The 15,332-nt window shown below is 42.2% G+C and overlaps 1 protein-coding gene across 11 annotated transcripts in view; it reads left to right on the top strand.

Moving 5' to 3' along the window:
• Syne2 (spectrin repeat containing nuclear envelope protein 2) overlaps positions 1–15,332 on the top strand; it is a 300,742-nt gene that overhangs the window by 50,694 nt on the left and 234,716 nt on the right. For all 11 annotated transcript variants that reach the window (XM_074067818.1, XM_074067817.1, XM_074067815.1 and 8 more), the window contains 5 exons: positions 9,662–9,723; positions 10,958–11,053; positions 11,146–11,223; positions 11,314–11,406; positions 15,036–15,217. In XM_074067818.1, coding sequence (XP_073923919.1) covers positions 9,662–9,723; positions 10,958–11,053; positions 11,146–11,223; positions 11,314–11,406; positions 15,036–15,217 — 511 coding nt within the window. The remainder of the gene's footprint in view (positions 1–9,661; positions 9,724–10,957; positions 11,054–11,145; positions 11,224–11,313; positions 11,407–15,035; positions 15,218–15,332) is intronic.

The raw sequence follows: 15,332 nt of genomic DNA, 5'->3' as shown, positions 1-15,332 counted from the left end.
AGTGAAGAAGTGGATACCAGAGCCTTGAGTTGTGATGGGCTGTTAGGACTTGAGGACGATGAAGGAGGGAGGTGAGATGTTTGGGGAGGAAGGGGGAAGGCGAGTCAGAGTCTAGTCCTGGAACACCAGCTTCATGGACGAGGCTGCTTTTGCATGGTGACACCTAGAGCTTCCCAGAGATTTTGAGGTTGAGAAGCAGGTGCACACTGCGCTTGGCAGTTACGTTGGTCAAGAGTCCACCCCAGTCTCACTTCCCTGCTCGGCGAGGCAGATCTCACTCTTGGAATAAACCTTTCTTCTTCAGTTCTTTGCTTATGGAGGGTTGCAAGAAGGTGTGTGGTCACTGCCCCCTTGTCCCTTCTCCAGGGTTGATATTCTCCCCTCTCATTGTAAAGTGGCAACTTTTTCCTGTCTATCTCCAAATAGTTTGGGCTTTTTTTGTTCTGTTTGTGCCAGTGTTTTTACTCCCTTAATTTGCTTCTTCATTTATTTCTGGTTGTTATCATCTCCATGAGAAACAACAGAAGGAGCCTTGTATTTTTAATTTAATTTTAATTCTCTTTGAACTGAATAACAGCTTAAGATGCTTTGGAGTGGCTGTGGGATCACAGGGCTAAGATGTGTGCTATTGTCCTTTCCATGAGTGTCCTAACTGTGAGCTGGCACTGTTTTAGGAAATGGCAGCTGGACCTCCTTTGCCTGTGGCTGTGACATCATAAGAAATACATGTTTGTTCTCTGCCCCTGGTTGTTGGCACACAGCTCCTAAAACCCTTGCAATTTCCTGAGGGATAGGGATGCTGGGAGCATCTTTTGTTTTAATATTTGGTCTTTGATTCCAGCTCCTGACACAAAGCTCCTAAAATCCTTGAAATTTCCTGGGTAGTAGGCACATCTTTTGTTGTAATGAGGTCATTTTGATGGACTCTGGGGTAGCTTTAGGATGGGGGCTGGTTGTCAGAAAGACCAAGATGTGATTAGAAATTTGGAACAGTCAGCCCTCCCCACCCCGCTATGTGATGAAGCCTCTATAAAAATACCAAAAGTGTGGGGGTGTGGAGACCTTCTCGGCATGTGAGTGCATCCATGTGCTGGTGGGGGCCACACACGGATTTCACAGGGACAGAAGCTTCTGCACTTTGGGCCAGGTGAGGTGGTGCACCGCTGTAATCCCCACTACTCAGACATGGAGAGCAGAAGGATCGATTGGAGGCCAGCATGGGCAAAAACCCCACCTAACAAGTAAATACGCTAATCTCTATTGGAAGGCAGAGGTAGGAGGATTGAGGTCATAGACCTTCACTGGGTAAAAAATGCAAGACCCTGTCTGAAAAAAATAACTAAAAAGAGTTGGAGGTCTGGCTCAAGTTCAAACACCCAGGAAAATAAAAGAAGCTTGTAAGCTTTGGACCCGGCAGGATCCTGTTCTGTGTGCCTGCATCTGGCTGTTCACGTATTTATATACATATGAATCCTTACTTGGGGTGAACGCAAGCATTTACATGGGTTCTGAGTCCTCCCAGCAAATAATTGAACCCAAGGCTGGGTCTTGGGCACCTCTTGTTTGCAACCACATCAAACAAGATGTGTGGGTAGCTTGGGGGCCCTCTCTTGTGATCAGCTGAAGTGAGGAGCAGTCTTGTGGGTCTGCACTAAGGGACACCCAGCTGTTATCCACAGAGTTGGAGACCTGCTTCACAGGGGGGAAGCCCCGTACATTTGCATCCTAAGGGAGGTGTGCAGAGGTTCAGAGCCCTTCAGCAGTGTCCTTTTGTTCAAGGCACTGTGTTCGTTGAAGACGTTGCTCAGGGGTTATTAATAGAAGGATTAGGCTAAGACATAGGCTTTGTCTAAATGTTGCCAGTGAATTCTTGTTCTTGATCCTTTTAGTATTTACTATGTCTTTCATTAGCAGATATTTATTGAGTATGTCTTCTCAAGCAAAACCACAAAAAAGCTTCATAACATTAAGGTTGAATAGTAGAGAAGCCACAAGGTGCATAAATTCAGCCGCAAGTTACAGTGAGCCCCGAAGAAACACAGCACTGGCTGTATCCTTTAATACAAGTAAGATGCATAACAGCTATCCTATTTTACAGCTGGTGCTTTTTCACTTAAAACATATCCACACAGCCATACCTGTGTGCTTTATTCTCTTCATTGGCTAGGTCTATTTTTCTGCCCTCCTATATTTCTGTATTTGGAAGGGTTACGACCTGATCTCTGTCTGGAAAATTTCTTACAACATAGCAGATACAGTAACTGTTCTTCTTTTTGATTTTTTTGAGACAGGGTCTTGCTATGTAGCCCAGGTTGGCCTTGAACTCTGGCCTCAGCCTCCTGAGTGCTGGGATTCTATAGGTGTACACCACTATGTCTAGCTAGACTTAACTTTTTTTCCTTTGGCAGTACTGGGGCTTGAACTCGGGCCTCAGGCTTGCTAGGCAGGCACTCTGCTACTTGAGCTACCCCACCAGCCCTTAGACTCAACTTTTAATATCTAGTATTTTGTATCTCTGTGTACTATTTGAGAAAACTAATGAGTCTTACGGATTATTTGGTTTTTTCTTTATTCCTTTATTCATATGTGCATACATTGTTTGGGTCATTTCTCCCCCCTTATAGATTATTTGTAATAACAAAAATGCAGGTTGAATGTCCCTTTTCAATGTGTTTGAAACCAAAAGTGTTTCAGGTTGAGATTTTTTTTTTTTAATTTTTGGAATATTTGCACATCCATTATGATGGGATCCAAATCTAAACATGAAATTCATTCATGTTTCAAACAAACTTTATACACCTAACCTAAAGATCATTTTATACAATATTTTAAATAACTCTGTGCCTGAAACAAAGTTTCATGGTGTAGATTTTTCCACTTCTGGAGTCATGTTGGTGCTTAAAAAGTTTTGGATTTTGCAGTATTTTGGATTTTGAATTTTGCAGTTAGGGCTTTGTAAACTGTAAAAAGAAAAGACTGTAGGATGTGTGAGGCTGTGGGTTACATACCCCCTCCCCCCCCCAAAAAAAAGAGCCAGGTGTGGTGATGTACTCCTGTAATGCCCATAATCCCAGCACTCAGGAGACTGGGGTGGGGGGCTTGTCACTTGAGCTCAGGAGTTTGAGACTTTGATTCAAAAATGAAAAAAACCAAAACAAAACAAAAAAATCCAAACCCTGGAAAAGACTCAATGAAGCATTGTCAGAGGCTAAAGCCAGAAGAGATTATTTCTGACTTTGATCAGGGTAGTTCTTGTTTTACCAAATGTCTGTCTCATGCCACCTGTCCCCGGCAGTATGCTGAGTCAAGAAACTTTCCAGAAACTTTCCTTCTGGAAAGGCCCACAGCAAGGCAGTGCAGAAAAGAGGACTGTGATCTGGGCACTGTAGTACTCAAGTTTGGCTAGAGAAGCAGGTAGGAGTGGAGAAGTGTGGGAGAAGGTGAGCCAGGAAGAGGTTCACTGGAGCCCCATTCATCATGGCCAAGAATGATAGGCCAGGAATTTGTAATTTATTCAGTAAGGATTTAGGGAATGATTAAAAGATTTTAATGACAAAAGTGAAAGATCAAAGCATGATGCCTCATTCGGTGCACCTGCTGTGACTAAGCCAGCCAGCCACAGGTGGACAAGACCATCTTTCCATCCTCATCACTCTAAGTGACAGGTGGACTGTGGAGCCCACTGTCCGGCAGGACTTCTGGAATCCTTTGATAAGCTTCTGTGGAACTCCAGGACCTCGCAGAAACATAGTAGCTGTGGTACTTTCATAATGAGTTGATTTACAGTGAACTTCAAACTCATGGCCTGCACCTTAACCCAGTGTGCTTTCAGTTCAGTTCCTTCCCAGCTGAGAATATGACTTGCCACCTCACAAAAGGCAGACTGAAGAAGAATGAAGTTAGGGATTAAATATAATTTGGGGGTTAATGACACCTAAAGAAAATGTATGCCTTCCTTCTCAAATCTAGTCAAATATTTTTTCAAGGATGATCATCAAAAGCTGGGTGCTGGTGGCTCACGCCTGTAATCCTAACTATTTGGGAGGCAGAGATCAGGAGGATTGTGGTTAAAAGCCAGCCTGGACCAATTATTCTCAAGACCCTATCTTGAAAAATTCCATCACACAAAAAAGGCTGGTGGAGTGGCTCAAGGTGTAGGCCCTGAGTTCAAACCCCAGCACTGCCAAAAGAAAAAGAAAAAGATACTTACAGGAACTAACAGAAATAGAATGTGTGTGTGTGTGTGTGTGTGTGTGTGTGTATCAAACATATATTTATTTGCCTTAAGACTCAGGATAATTTCTCATTTCCCATTCCTTAGCGTTATTTCAGAACCTCAGTATTGTAATAGATTACTCCTCTCTTTTATGTCTTTGCTTTTCTGCGTCATCCCTAATGTCTGCTGATTAAAAGGTTCTATTCTCGTCATGCCGTTCTAAGAGGAGTCTTATTAAGATGCTTTAAGCACGTGGTTCTCAATTATTTTTTTCCCAATCCGTCAGCCGTCAAAAGAACAAAAGGTTACTTATCCTGCCATTGGGGAGCAATTTGGCTGAGGTTCTTGTTGAGTTCATTCTGCTACCCAAGACTAAAACAGGATGAAATGGTGAGAAAAGCATGTGGAGGGATGGATGGCGTGGCACAGAGGCGACGGTTTAATTGAGCTTCTGCAAAGGTGTTTGATTGCACTGGGATGTCTTTGTCTGCCATTGAGGACAGGGTCCTTGTGGCATTTGGAGGGCTCTGGTTTCCAGGATGAAGAGATGTTCTCTAAACTTGGACAATAAGTTTAAAAAAAGTTACAGAGATTCCTTTGCAAAGCCTTCTCTGAAGGTTGCATTTGTGCACTGTTTGCTTTGCTAGCGGAGGCTCCTCTGGGGATTTGTCCTGATTGCTCCTCTTATTGCCGTTTCCTTTGTTTCTATTGGAGTTTAATCAAATTAGGACAGAGATAACTTTAGGCTCCCTTTAGGTGATTTTTGATGATCTTAAATTCAAGTTTACGCCTCTTGTCAGGGTTTATTCCTCAGTGCAATCTTAGATGAGCCCAGGTGATCCAGTTTCAGCAGTCTAGCTACAGTCCTGATTAGGCTGTTTTTTTGCTCAGCCTGGGAAAATTCATAGTCCCTGGTTTGCTCAGTACCAGGACCCCTTTTGTCTCAGATCAAGTGGACATGCATGAAATAGTCGCTCATCTTACTGGGGTATAGTTCAGATGACTGAGATTTCCAGATAGACACAGAATACTAGCTCTCCATAGAGGGTATAGAATGCTCTCTCTGTACAGTTTGTATCCCGTTTCATCCCTGCCAGGGTTATTTAATGTGTTCACCTTCCTCTCCTCCCCATTAACTTCTAGTTCCTGGGCAACATAATATTCTGGCTTAATTGGGTTTTCACACTTTATCACCTAGAAAGAAAAACCTCCTTTAGCACCATAAGGAGAAGAGGGTCTTCTTTTTTATTCTTTTATTGTTTTCTTTTGAATTTCGGATTTAGAGTTAGTGGGCAGGTCTCTTCACACTAGGTTAATAATGTACATTGTGTACATTCATCTTGGAAGCATATAAACTTGTTCTCTAGTTTTTTTCTATTGAGAAGCAAAATTTGCCTTCAGTGCATTTTTTTGGTAAGTGTCAGTACATGTTTAAAATTGTTGTCTTATCATCTGCTGATACTAAGGGAAAAATAATGAGGACATAATCAGAGATTCCAGGAGTCTTGTAACATTTTGAATTATCAGACAATATTGTGGTTCTTTGTAATTCTTTTGTAAAATGAAATTAATATAAAATAGCAGTAATTCTCAAAAGCCCAAAGTATCCAGATGGCTTGTCAGAATTCAATCCAGTTGAGCTAAAAATCATTGCATGCCGTATAAAGTATGTCAGTGGACTATAACTTACTTAAGCCAGTACTGGATAAAGATTGAAATACATTTTAAAAGGAAAATATTAGCGAGGCTAAGTGCATCTTTAGTCAGTCACAATTCTTACTAGACAATTGTACACTCTACAGTCCCATCTACCCAGCTAGCCTTTCTTCTGCTTTTCAACCAAAATGCTCATCAAATTAAAAAAAAAATTAATGACTTAAGTTGGATGCTATATTCCTACTCAAACTATAGCCAAATGCCAATAATTTAGACCATTGGGACCATTTAAATAGAGATTCACAAGGAAGCATGGGAAGTGTGAAGGAAACAGTGCATTTATCAGAAGATAGAAGAGATAGACCTGGTGTGGTGGTGCATGACAGTAACCTAGTTACTTGGCAGGTGGAGACAAGAGAAATGTGGTTTTGGGGAAAAGTTAGCAAGACCTGTCTCAAAAGCAAACTGGGTATGGTGCATGCCTGTGCTCCCAGATATTTGGGAGGTGTAGGTAGGAGGGTGTTGGCTCAAGGCCAGCATGGACAAAGTTAGCCTGAGACCCTATCTGAAGGACAAACTAAAAAAGCAAAGTGGGGTGGGGCGTGGCTCAAATGGCAGTATGCTTGCCTAGCAAGTGTGAGATGTGAGTTCAGTACCCAGTACCTAAAAAAATAAAAGATAGAACAGATAACTTTAAAAGAAAGGAATGTAAACTCATAAAAGTAGATGTGACCTTGGTATAGTGAATAAAATACAACAATAATAATTTAATAATTAATAACATTATTAGTTATTTCGGGCCTATTCTGGGGACTGGAGACAGATCATAGACAAGACGCCCTTGCCTGTGCTTACATTCTGTTGGCAGGAGAGTAAAATGTTACATAATAAACATCCTAAACAAGTGACTTATGTAGAATGTAAACAGTGTAGGGAGAGGTATCAGGACTTGGGGGTGTTACAGCATTAAGTAGCAAGGTCAAGGCAGACCTTGTGATGAGAGGTTGTGAGCCAAGATTTGAAGATGAGGGAGTTAGCCTGGTGAAAAATGCAGTAAGAACATATTCCTGGACTAGAGAGGACAGCTAGTCTAAGGAGGAGAGAGGCTGGAGTGAGTGAGGAAGACAGGAAGCCACGTGTTAGGGAGGAGCAAGCAGGTGGGAAAGATGGGGGCCCGATGGTGTTGGACAGTGAAGTGGGGAGCCCTCACAGGGTTTTGAGCAAAGGACTTTCCTGGTCTGAGCTAACATTTTAGCCATGTCACTCTGCCTCTTTGTTGAGAATAGTATTTGGGGGACAAGAATGGGAGGAAGAAGGCCTGCTGGGAATCTTATCAAGGTAGAAGTGACGGTGGGATGGGTGACTTGGAACAGGTTTTGGTCAAGGAGATAATAAGTGGTCACATCCCAAATGTATTTTGAAGGTGGACTGAAAAGGATTTCCCAAGGCACCAGATGTGAACTGTGAGGGAAAGAGGGGAGGGAGGGGGAGAAAAATCCAGAGTGTGGTCCTGGAAGCAGGAGAAAGTGACCCTCTGAATTAGAAGATCAGATCTGGGGACTGACATTCTCTGGGATTATTGATCCAGCTGTTGAAGATTAAATTAATATGGCTTAGTATAGTCCTTCTTCTTGGCTCCCCAAACATTTTTTTTTTTCCACAAAGAGGAGAAGACAGATGAAGCAATGGCTGATGGCAACTGGGTTCAAGAGGTTTGCTTTGTTTTAGATGGGAGAATTAACAGTATGCATTTACCCTGATGGGAATGTCTAAGGCAGGGAGAGGGTGATATGGAAGAGAAAGAACAATCTAGTGTATAGCTTTTGATGCCAGCAAGGCTGGTTCCTCTGTGCCAGCAGACTAAAGGCAGAACACTTTGGTTGTTGGATGAGTGAGTGGCCTGATTGCTAAGTGTCCAGGAAACAAGGGTCTCAGCAGAAAGTAAGAGTGGGGAGGAGGTATTGGATGTTTCAGGAAGGAGAAAGTGTGACGTTACCATCTGGCGGTGGGAGAGGGTAGAATAAGATGCTTTTCAGGCAGTACTGAGGGTTCACTGGGGTTCCAGGTGAGCCTGGTCAGCAGTGTTGGGGGTTTGTTCCAGCCATGTCAGCAGCATGCTACAGGATGACATGCCCAGAGAGTAGTCACACAGTGCCACACAGATATAGAGACAGGTGAGGTACAAGGGTGTGCTGGTAGTAACTGACCGTGGAATTTAAAGTGGGTAAAGATGAAAGGAAGAGGACAAAGGGGAGGAGGGACTGCGAAAAGCTGGCAGAAACAGGGGCTTAGAATTTCGAATGGCTCAAAGGATTGTCAGAGTTGGGGCGCTGGAAGGAGCAAACTGGAAGATAGGGAGTGGTGCTCAGAGGAGGACGCATAAAACAGATCACAGAGGAGTTGGAATTTTTGCTAATGAAAAGGTGTATGCATGCCCTTGACAATGAGTGACTGAGGCAGGGTAGAAGACATGCATGATGGTGTGGAGGAATTAGAAACAAAAAGGCCAGGAGGTTGGAGTGTCCTCAGTGTGGGCTGGAATTGCCCAGGATTAGGCAGAAGTCATTGGAGAGTGATGGATCTGGAGAAATGATGGTAAATGACAGAGAAGGATGGATGACTGCCATAGTGAGGGAGGTCAGTTCAGAGCTAGGCATTTCAGCAACAGTGTGGAGAGAGACCTGGAGGTGGTAGGCGGATCCAGGAGGCAGAGGGACAAGGAATGGCATTGGTTAGAGGGCTGTAGGGAAGCAGAGGTCTGGGAGGAGAGGCAGGTTACAATTGGAGCAGGAAGGCACAGCCTCAATACAGAGAGGGCACTGGGCAGTGGGAATTTGGCTGGTGGTTCCCTGTAGATTTCATCTTTCGTGGAAGGGCATCAGGGGTTCAGAAGAGGGGGGAGATGTAGGAGAACTAGAGTGAGAAGAGGGGGGAGATGTAGGAGAACTAGAGTGAGAGCAATGAGAGGGACCTGAGAGAGTGTGTGTGTGTGTGTGTGTGTGTGTGTGTGTGTATTTATGCATGTGTGTGTGTTGACTGACATCAGCAGGGATAAAGACATGTGGTGAACTCATAGATGGTGCCAGCGGGGCTGTGAGCATTGGGCAGAGTAAGGAGTGGGCATCTTGGCTTCATTCCTGCCTGACCATCGGGTGGGGAGATCTGGGGAATGACAGCTCAGTTCCTGTGTGCAGGCCTCATAGGGGTGAGGTGACTGCTGAAGTGGAGCAAGAGGAAGGCTGAAGAAATCTTGGGGTCTAGGTGAAGCCCTCACCTGCTCAGAGGGAAGGGGAGGTAAACTGAGTGTTTAGGGCTTAACCCTTGTCTGATTAACAAGAGAGTGCCTTATGTGTTTACTATGTGGCAGAACTGTCTTGTCACTTCTTTATTACATGAGGACACTGCTCCAGGTCACACAGCTACTCAGTCAAGGAGACAGGATTTGAACCCAGGTCTCTGACTAATGGCAGCTCATTTATACTTAATTCACTGTTTTGTCACAGTTCCTGTACAGTATGGTGGAGACTGTCATAGGGACTTAATTATTTTGTTAGTAAAAAGCATTAAAAACTATTGTTTCTTGTCACCTTGGCTTTTTAAAAAAAACCTCATGTCATCATGCTGTTTCTGAAACACTATTTGGATGATCAGCTGAAATTCAGTCTCAGTCTGAGAAAGTTTGCAAGCTTGTGACACAGCCCCAGCACGACAGGCCTTTGAGGCTTTGCTAGGTTCAGAGGTGTCTGCAGCTTCTCTTTTTTGCAACTGCTCTTGTTTTTTCTTTTGTAGCTGAACAGGAGGACACTCAGAAGAAAACCTTCACCTGCTGGATAAATTCACAGTTAGCAAAGGTGAGGACAGAAAAGCAAATGAAGTCATAAAGATATTTGTCACCTCCCTACTCCCACCCTTTTGGGCCCCAAGGAGACCATTAGAAAGATGGCTTGGATGACCTAGAAAAGGTTGGAATGTCTTTTCGTAAAAGAATGTGCAGAAAGTCACCTTGACCTTGGGATATTTGTTATTTTTCCCCTACACATGGAAAGGGAACTTTCATTAAGTATATCAAGTGGAAACTTTCCTTCATCAAATGAAATAATAATTTGATCTGTCTGAACTGAGTGTGCAATCCTAAACTCTTTAAACGAAATGATTATGAATACTCCTGACATTTGTTGTTTTTAAATCATGGTTTAGTGATACAGTACCCTATAGAGTACAAATTAATTGTATTTTATTTTATTAATATTATTCATTTTAATTTTTGAGATGGTGTCCTACTGTGTTGCCCAGGCTGGTTTTGAACTCCTGGACCCAAAAGATTCACCTGCCTCAGTTACACAAGTAGCTAGATTGCAGGCTTGCCAAAACCTGGCTTGCTTTTTTTTTTTTTTTTTTGAGATGCTTGAGATTGAACCCAGAGTGTCATGCATGCTAGACAAGCACTCTACCACTGAGCCACATCCTCTAGCTCCTCATGACTTTCAAATTTCACAACATCCCTATGTGGAAGACAGTATTATTCCTATTTAAAGATCAAGCAAACAAAGGCACAGAGATGTTCTGTGACTTGCCTGCAGTCACACAGCTTGTACATGCTGGTGCTGGGATGCAAAGCCAGGCAGTGTGGACCCAGAGGCCTTAATGGTCATCATGGTGCACCTCTCAGGCAGGTGCACTGTTCCCCATCTGCCTGTCCCAACCCAGCACTTGTAATTCTAACAAAGGATAAATACATAAGCAGATTAAACGGGAACTATAATCTGCTCCAAATGGATCACTATTGGCCTATTCTGCATGTCCTTAAAGTCACTTTCTACATGCAGGTTTTTAGCTCAGTAGAAGAAGCCTCAAACAGAAAGTATTGTGTGATTGGAATTGGCCTTGAGATGAATTAAGTTCACTACCTTCCTATCATGCTTGGAGATGGAGCTTTGTATCTTCTCTGTCATTGCATTAATCAGAACAGAAGTCACTGCTGACCCTTAGTTCTTTCAAAGACACCAAGCCCACTTGTGGGGGTCTCACAGGCATAGTGTTTTGGACTACGGTTGGGATGATTATTTTTCTCGTGCCTTTTTGCAGCACACTCCCCCCTCGGTGATATCAGACTTATTCACAGACATCAGAAAGGGGCATGTCCTCCTGGACCTGTTAGAAGTGCTCTCAGGACAGCAGTTGGTAAGTTTTAAATGACACCAAGAAACTGTTCACTGATTTTTTAAAAAATGTATTTCCTATTTCTGAGTAACACGGTTGCTTGAATTTCGTAGCCGAGGGATAGAGGATCGAATACTTTCCAGTGTAGAATCAACATAGAACGCGCCCTGACATTCCTAAAGAAACGATCCGTGAGTATGGGTTCCACCCACGAGGTTGCAGAAATGACTAGTTCTGTGCTGTGCTTCCTCCTTGTAACCTGCCTTCCCTTTTTTCCCCAGATCAAGCTAATAAATATTCATGTTACTGATATCATAGAAGGAAACCCATCCATTATTCTTGGCTTAATTTGGACAATTATACTGCACTTTCACGTAAGTCACTTTCATGTGCTAATGAAAATTACTTCTACTCTGGTTCTCACAATGTGAAATCAGAGCAATGCAGCAAGTGTGACCTGAAGCTAGAGTCAACCCTGAGCTGCTTCCGTTACTGGGACACTAGAAATCTGGCACAGGGGGAAAATGTGCACCTGTACTTTTTTCATTTTTGTTGTTTTTCAACTGGAAATTAATGCTAGCTGACCCTAATACTGAATTATCCATATTAATCTGCCCAGAATCTGGCTGGGAAATGTTTGCTTCTTATTGTTAAGTGTGGCAGAAGGATAGAAAGACTAAGTTTTGCAAAATTTCTCCCATTTTTGAGGAACCCCCTCATCCAATCTGACTTGAAATAATCTTGCAACGTCTAGCTCTGCCCCAAGACTAAATTGCAGATTTATTTCATTTCACAGAGATTTTTTTTTTGTCAGTACTGGGGTTTGAACTCAGGCCTTGCATTTGCTAGGCAGGTGCTTTACCATTTGAGCCACTCTTCCAGTCCTTTTTGCTCTAGTTATTTTGGAGATGGGGTCATGTCTTTATGCCTGTGATTCTCCTAAATAGGAGAAATATAAATATACTTCCCACATAGCTTGGATGAATGGCACTCACCACCAGGTCCCGCTGAGATGGGGTCTTGCTAACTTTTTGTCCAGGCTGGCCTTAAACTGTGACTCTGTACCTCCCAGGTAGCTGGGATTACAGGTGTGAGCATATAGCTCGTTCCACACAGATTTTTGAGCACTTACTTATATAATAGCTATTATGCTAGGACACATCAAGATAATAGTGACAGTTATAGTCCTGACTTTATGAAACTTGTAATTGGCAAATATGTTTTATTTGTTTATTTATTTACTTGTTTATTTATTTTTGGCAGTACTGGGGTTTGAACTCAGGGCCTCTTGTTTGCTAGGCAGGCGCTCTACCACTTGAACCACTCTGCTAGTCCTTTTTTGTGATGATTTTTTTTTTTTTTTTTTTTTTTTTGAGATAGAGTCTTTTGAACTATTTGCCTGGGTTGGCTTTGAACTGTTCCTCTTGATCTCTGCCTCCTGAGTAGCTAGGATTACAGGTGTGAGCCACTGGCACCTGGCCAAATATGTTCTTTTAGGCCTGGGATGCTGACTTAGTGCAAGTTTTTCTGCACTACCTAAAAAAATTGCATTTTCTATGTATGCATAATTACTGTAAAATAACTTTAAAAATTATGTGGGGAAACACATGCTTATTGTAGAGAAACTAGAGTGTAGCACAACTGTCTAAAAGTTAGGACCTGGAAGCCTACACTATGTATTGTTTCTGGATGCAGACATTTGTAGTTAAAATGAAATAATATGCTTGGGGTGATAAATTTAGGATTGTGGTTTTTTCCTCAGGAAAGAAGGGAAGTGGAATGGGAGAAGGAAAGACAACCAAATATAGCAAAAAATGTTAAAATTTGATAATTTGTGGCATTTATTGGTTTTTTTCCCCATACTTTCCTGGGTATTTTACATATAATTAAAAATTTCAATATAGGTAATGAAAATAAAATTTGTTCATACCCCATCACTCACAGATAACTACTGTAAGTAATTTGGTGTAAAATCTTAACGATTTTACACAGCAGGAATTAATATATATTCACATATGTACAGTTGGTCCTCTGTATCCACAGGTGGATTCAACCGAGTGAGAATTGAAAGTAATTTGGAAAATATCTGCATTTGTACCAAGCATGCACAGATTCTTTATCCTCCTCCTCATCCTTTAAATAAAATAGTCTAGCAACTCTTTATCTGACATTTAGATTGTATTAGGTATTATCGGTAACCTCAGGGTGACTTCAAGCTCACAGGCAGGCCTAGGTTACACGCAGACACTGCCATTTTATGTAAGGGACTTGAGCATCTGCATATTTTGAATCTGAAGGGGATTTGGAGTCTCCTCCACGGATACCAAGGGTTGACTACGTATCCTAAACAAACAGGAGTCATGCTGTTCATACTGTCTTCAGCCTGTTCTAATGAGTACCTTTTAAATTTATATACGTTTTAATGGAGACATGGTGTTTTCTGCAAAGTACTGTAGTTCATTAATGGATGTCAGATATTTACAGTTATTTCTGATTATAAGTAATTCCAAGAAGAATACCATCAAAACAGAACCTTTGAATGCACTTAGTTTCCATGGACCAAATCCTTAGAACTGGAATTGTACCATAGGGTTTGTAGCTTAAAAGCGCTTTTGTTTGTTTGCTTTAATATTTCAAGTAAACTTTTGATGAACTGTGACACACATAGAGAAAATTGTGCAAGTCTTAAGTACAGAGCTTGATGAATTTTCATGAATTAAACACACCCAGGATAAAATAACAGAGCTCTGACGGCATCCTCACTCACCTCTCCTAAAGAAAGCCACCCTTGGGTCCCTGTCATTGATTACTTTATCATCTTTAATTCCATAGAAGTGGGACTGGAAGTGTTTTCTGTCAAACACACTATGTGCTCTGTGTCTGAATTATTTCACTTAACATAGCGTCTGTGATAGTCAAGTTGTAACACATGTCTGGAGTGAACGTGCTGTCGTAGGAATGCAGCCTGGCTTATTTACCATTCTGGTGCTGATGCACCTTTCTTTTGTTGCCACTTTTTAGCTACTAGAATCCAGTTGCTAGGAACTTTCTTGTTTACACCTTTTAGTGGTCCAGGCCTTCATTTCCATCGTGTATTTATCGAGGAATGGAATTGCTCGTCTTACATTGGTGCTGCTCTAACAATACTACAGATTGGGTAACTGAGACATTGTGGTTCTGAAGGTTGGGAAATCCATGATCAAGAGGCCAGGGCTGAGAATGTAGATAGGTGACAGACTTTTTGTCCACGATGCATGAGACCCTGATAAGGACTCTGTACCATGTTTCTGTTTGTGCATTTGTCTTTTTTTTTTTTTTTTGGTGTGTTTTGATGGTACTAAGAGTTGAACTCAGAGCCTTGCACTTGCTAGGCAGACACCCTACAACTTGAGGCACTCCACCAGCCTGCATTTATCTGTTCAGTTTTGGATAGATATTATCACATGGTTCTCCAAAATATTTGTGTTACTGTCAACTTATGGTTCTCCAGTTTCACCATCATTGGATGAAATGTGTTTTCTTGTGTTATAGGAAACAAAACAAAACAAAACTGTCCTTTTGCTGTATTCACTTAGATTTTCTAAGTTTCTTATGGAGTGTACTAAGCAAGGATTTTGTTTTTGTTCTTGGGTCTTGTCTCTCTATGAGCTTGAGTATTCTTTTTTCTGTATATACATTTGCTCCTCACAGTTTATAATCAGGGATGCTTTTCAATTGATCCAGTCTCTCTTTAGAGGTTAGTGTAACTTGGTTTAGTGGGGCAGCCGTTGAGCTTCAGGACTGTGCTCTGTAGGTACCCTCTGTGGGTAAGATGAGGAAGCACCCCAGTGCAGACAAGGGAGCCGCAGTGCATCCCAGATGACAAATAATGTTACATGAGGATTTGGCCAGAGCTCATTACACCAAGAATAAACTGTCACTATTATGGGATACTTTCCAGGTCTTTTGGCTGGAGATTGTGACTCAAGGCTATTGACAATTTGTTAACAATTATGTTTCCTAGATCGAGAAGCTTGCCAGAACTCTTTCTTGCAACTACAGTCAACCTTCCCTGGATGGTGTGAACGTGGCTGATTCATCTCCTACCTCAAGTCCTCCAGCTAAGAAATGCTCCAAAGCCCAAGCAAGATGGCAGTTGTCTGCAAAGAAGGCTCTTCTTTTGTGGGCTCAGGAGCAATGTGCCACGTAAGTAGTGTGCTGTGAGCCACATAAGGAAGTTGTGGCTACCAACATACTGACTTTGAGGTCTGAAAATGAGGCTAACTGATATAACACCACCCAAACACCTTGTGCCACTAAG

Source organism: Castor canadensis, chromosome 3 (genome assembly GCF_047511655.1).
Source record: "Castor canadensis chromosome 3, mCasCan1.hap1v2, whole genome shotgun sequence".
Lineage (NCBI taxonomy): Eukaryota > Metazoa > Chordata > Mammalia > Rodentia > Castoridae > Castor > Castor canadensis.
The sequence above is the reverse complement of the archived record's forward strand: the minus strand, read 5'-3'. Positions and strand labels throughout refer to the sequence as shown.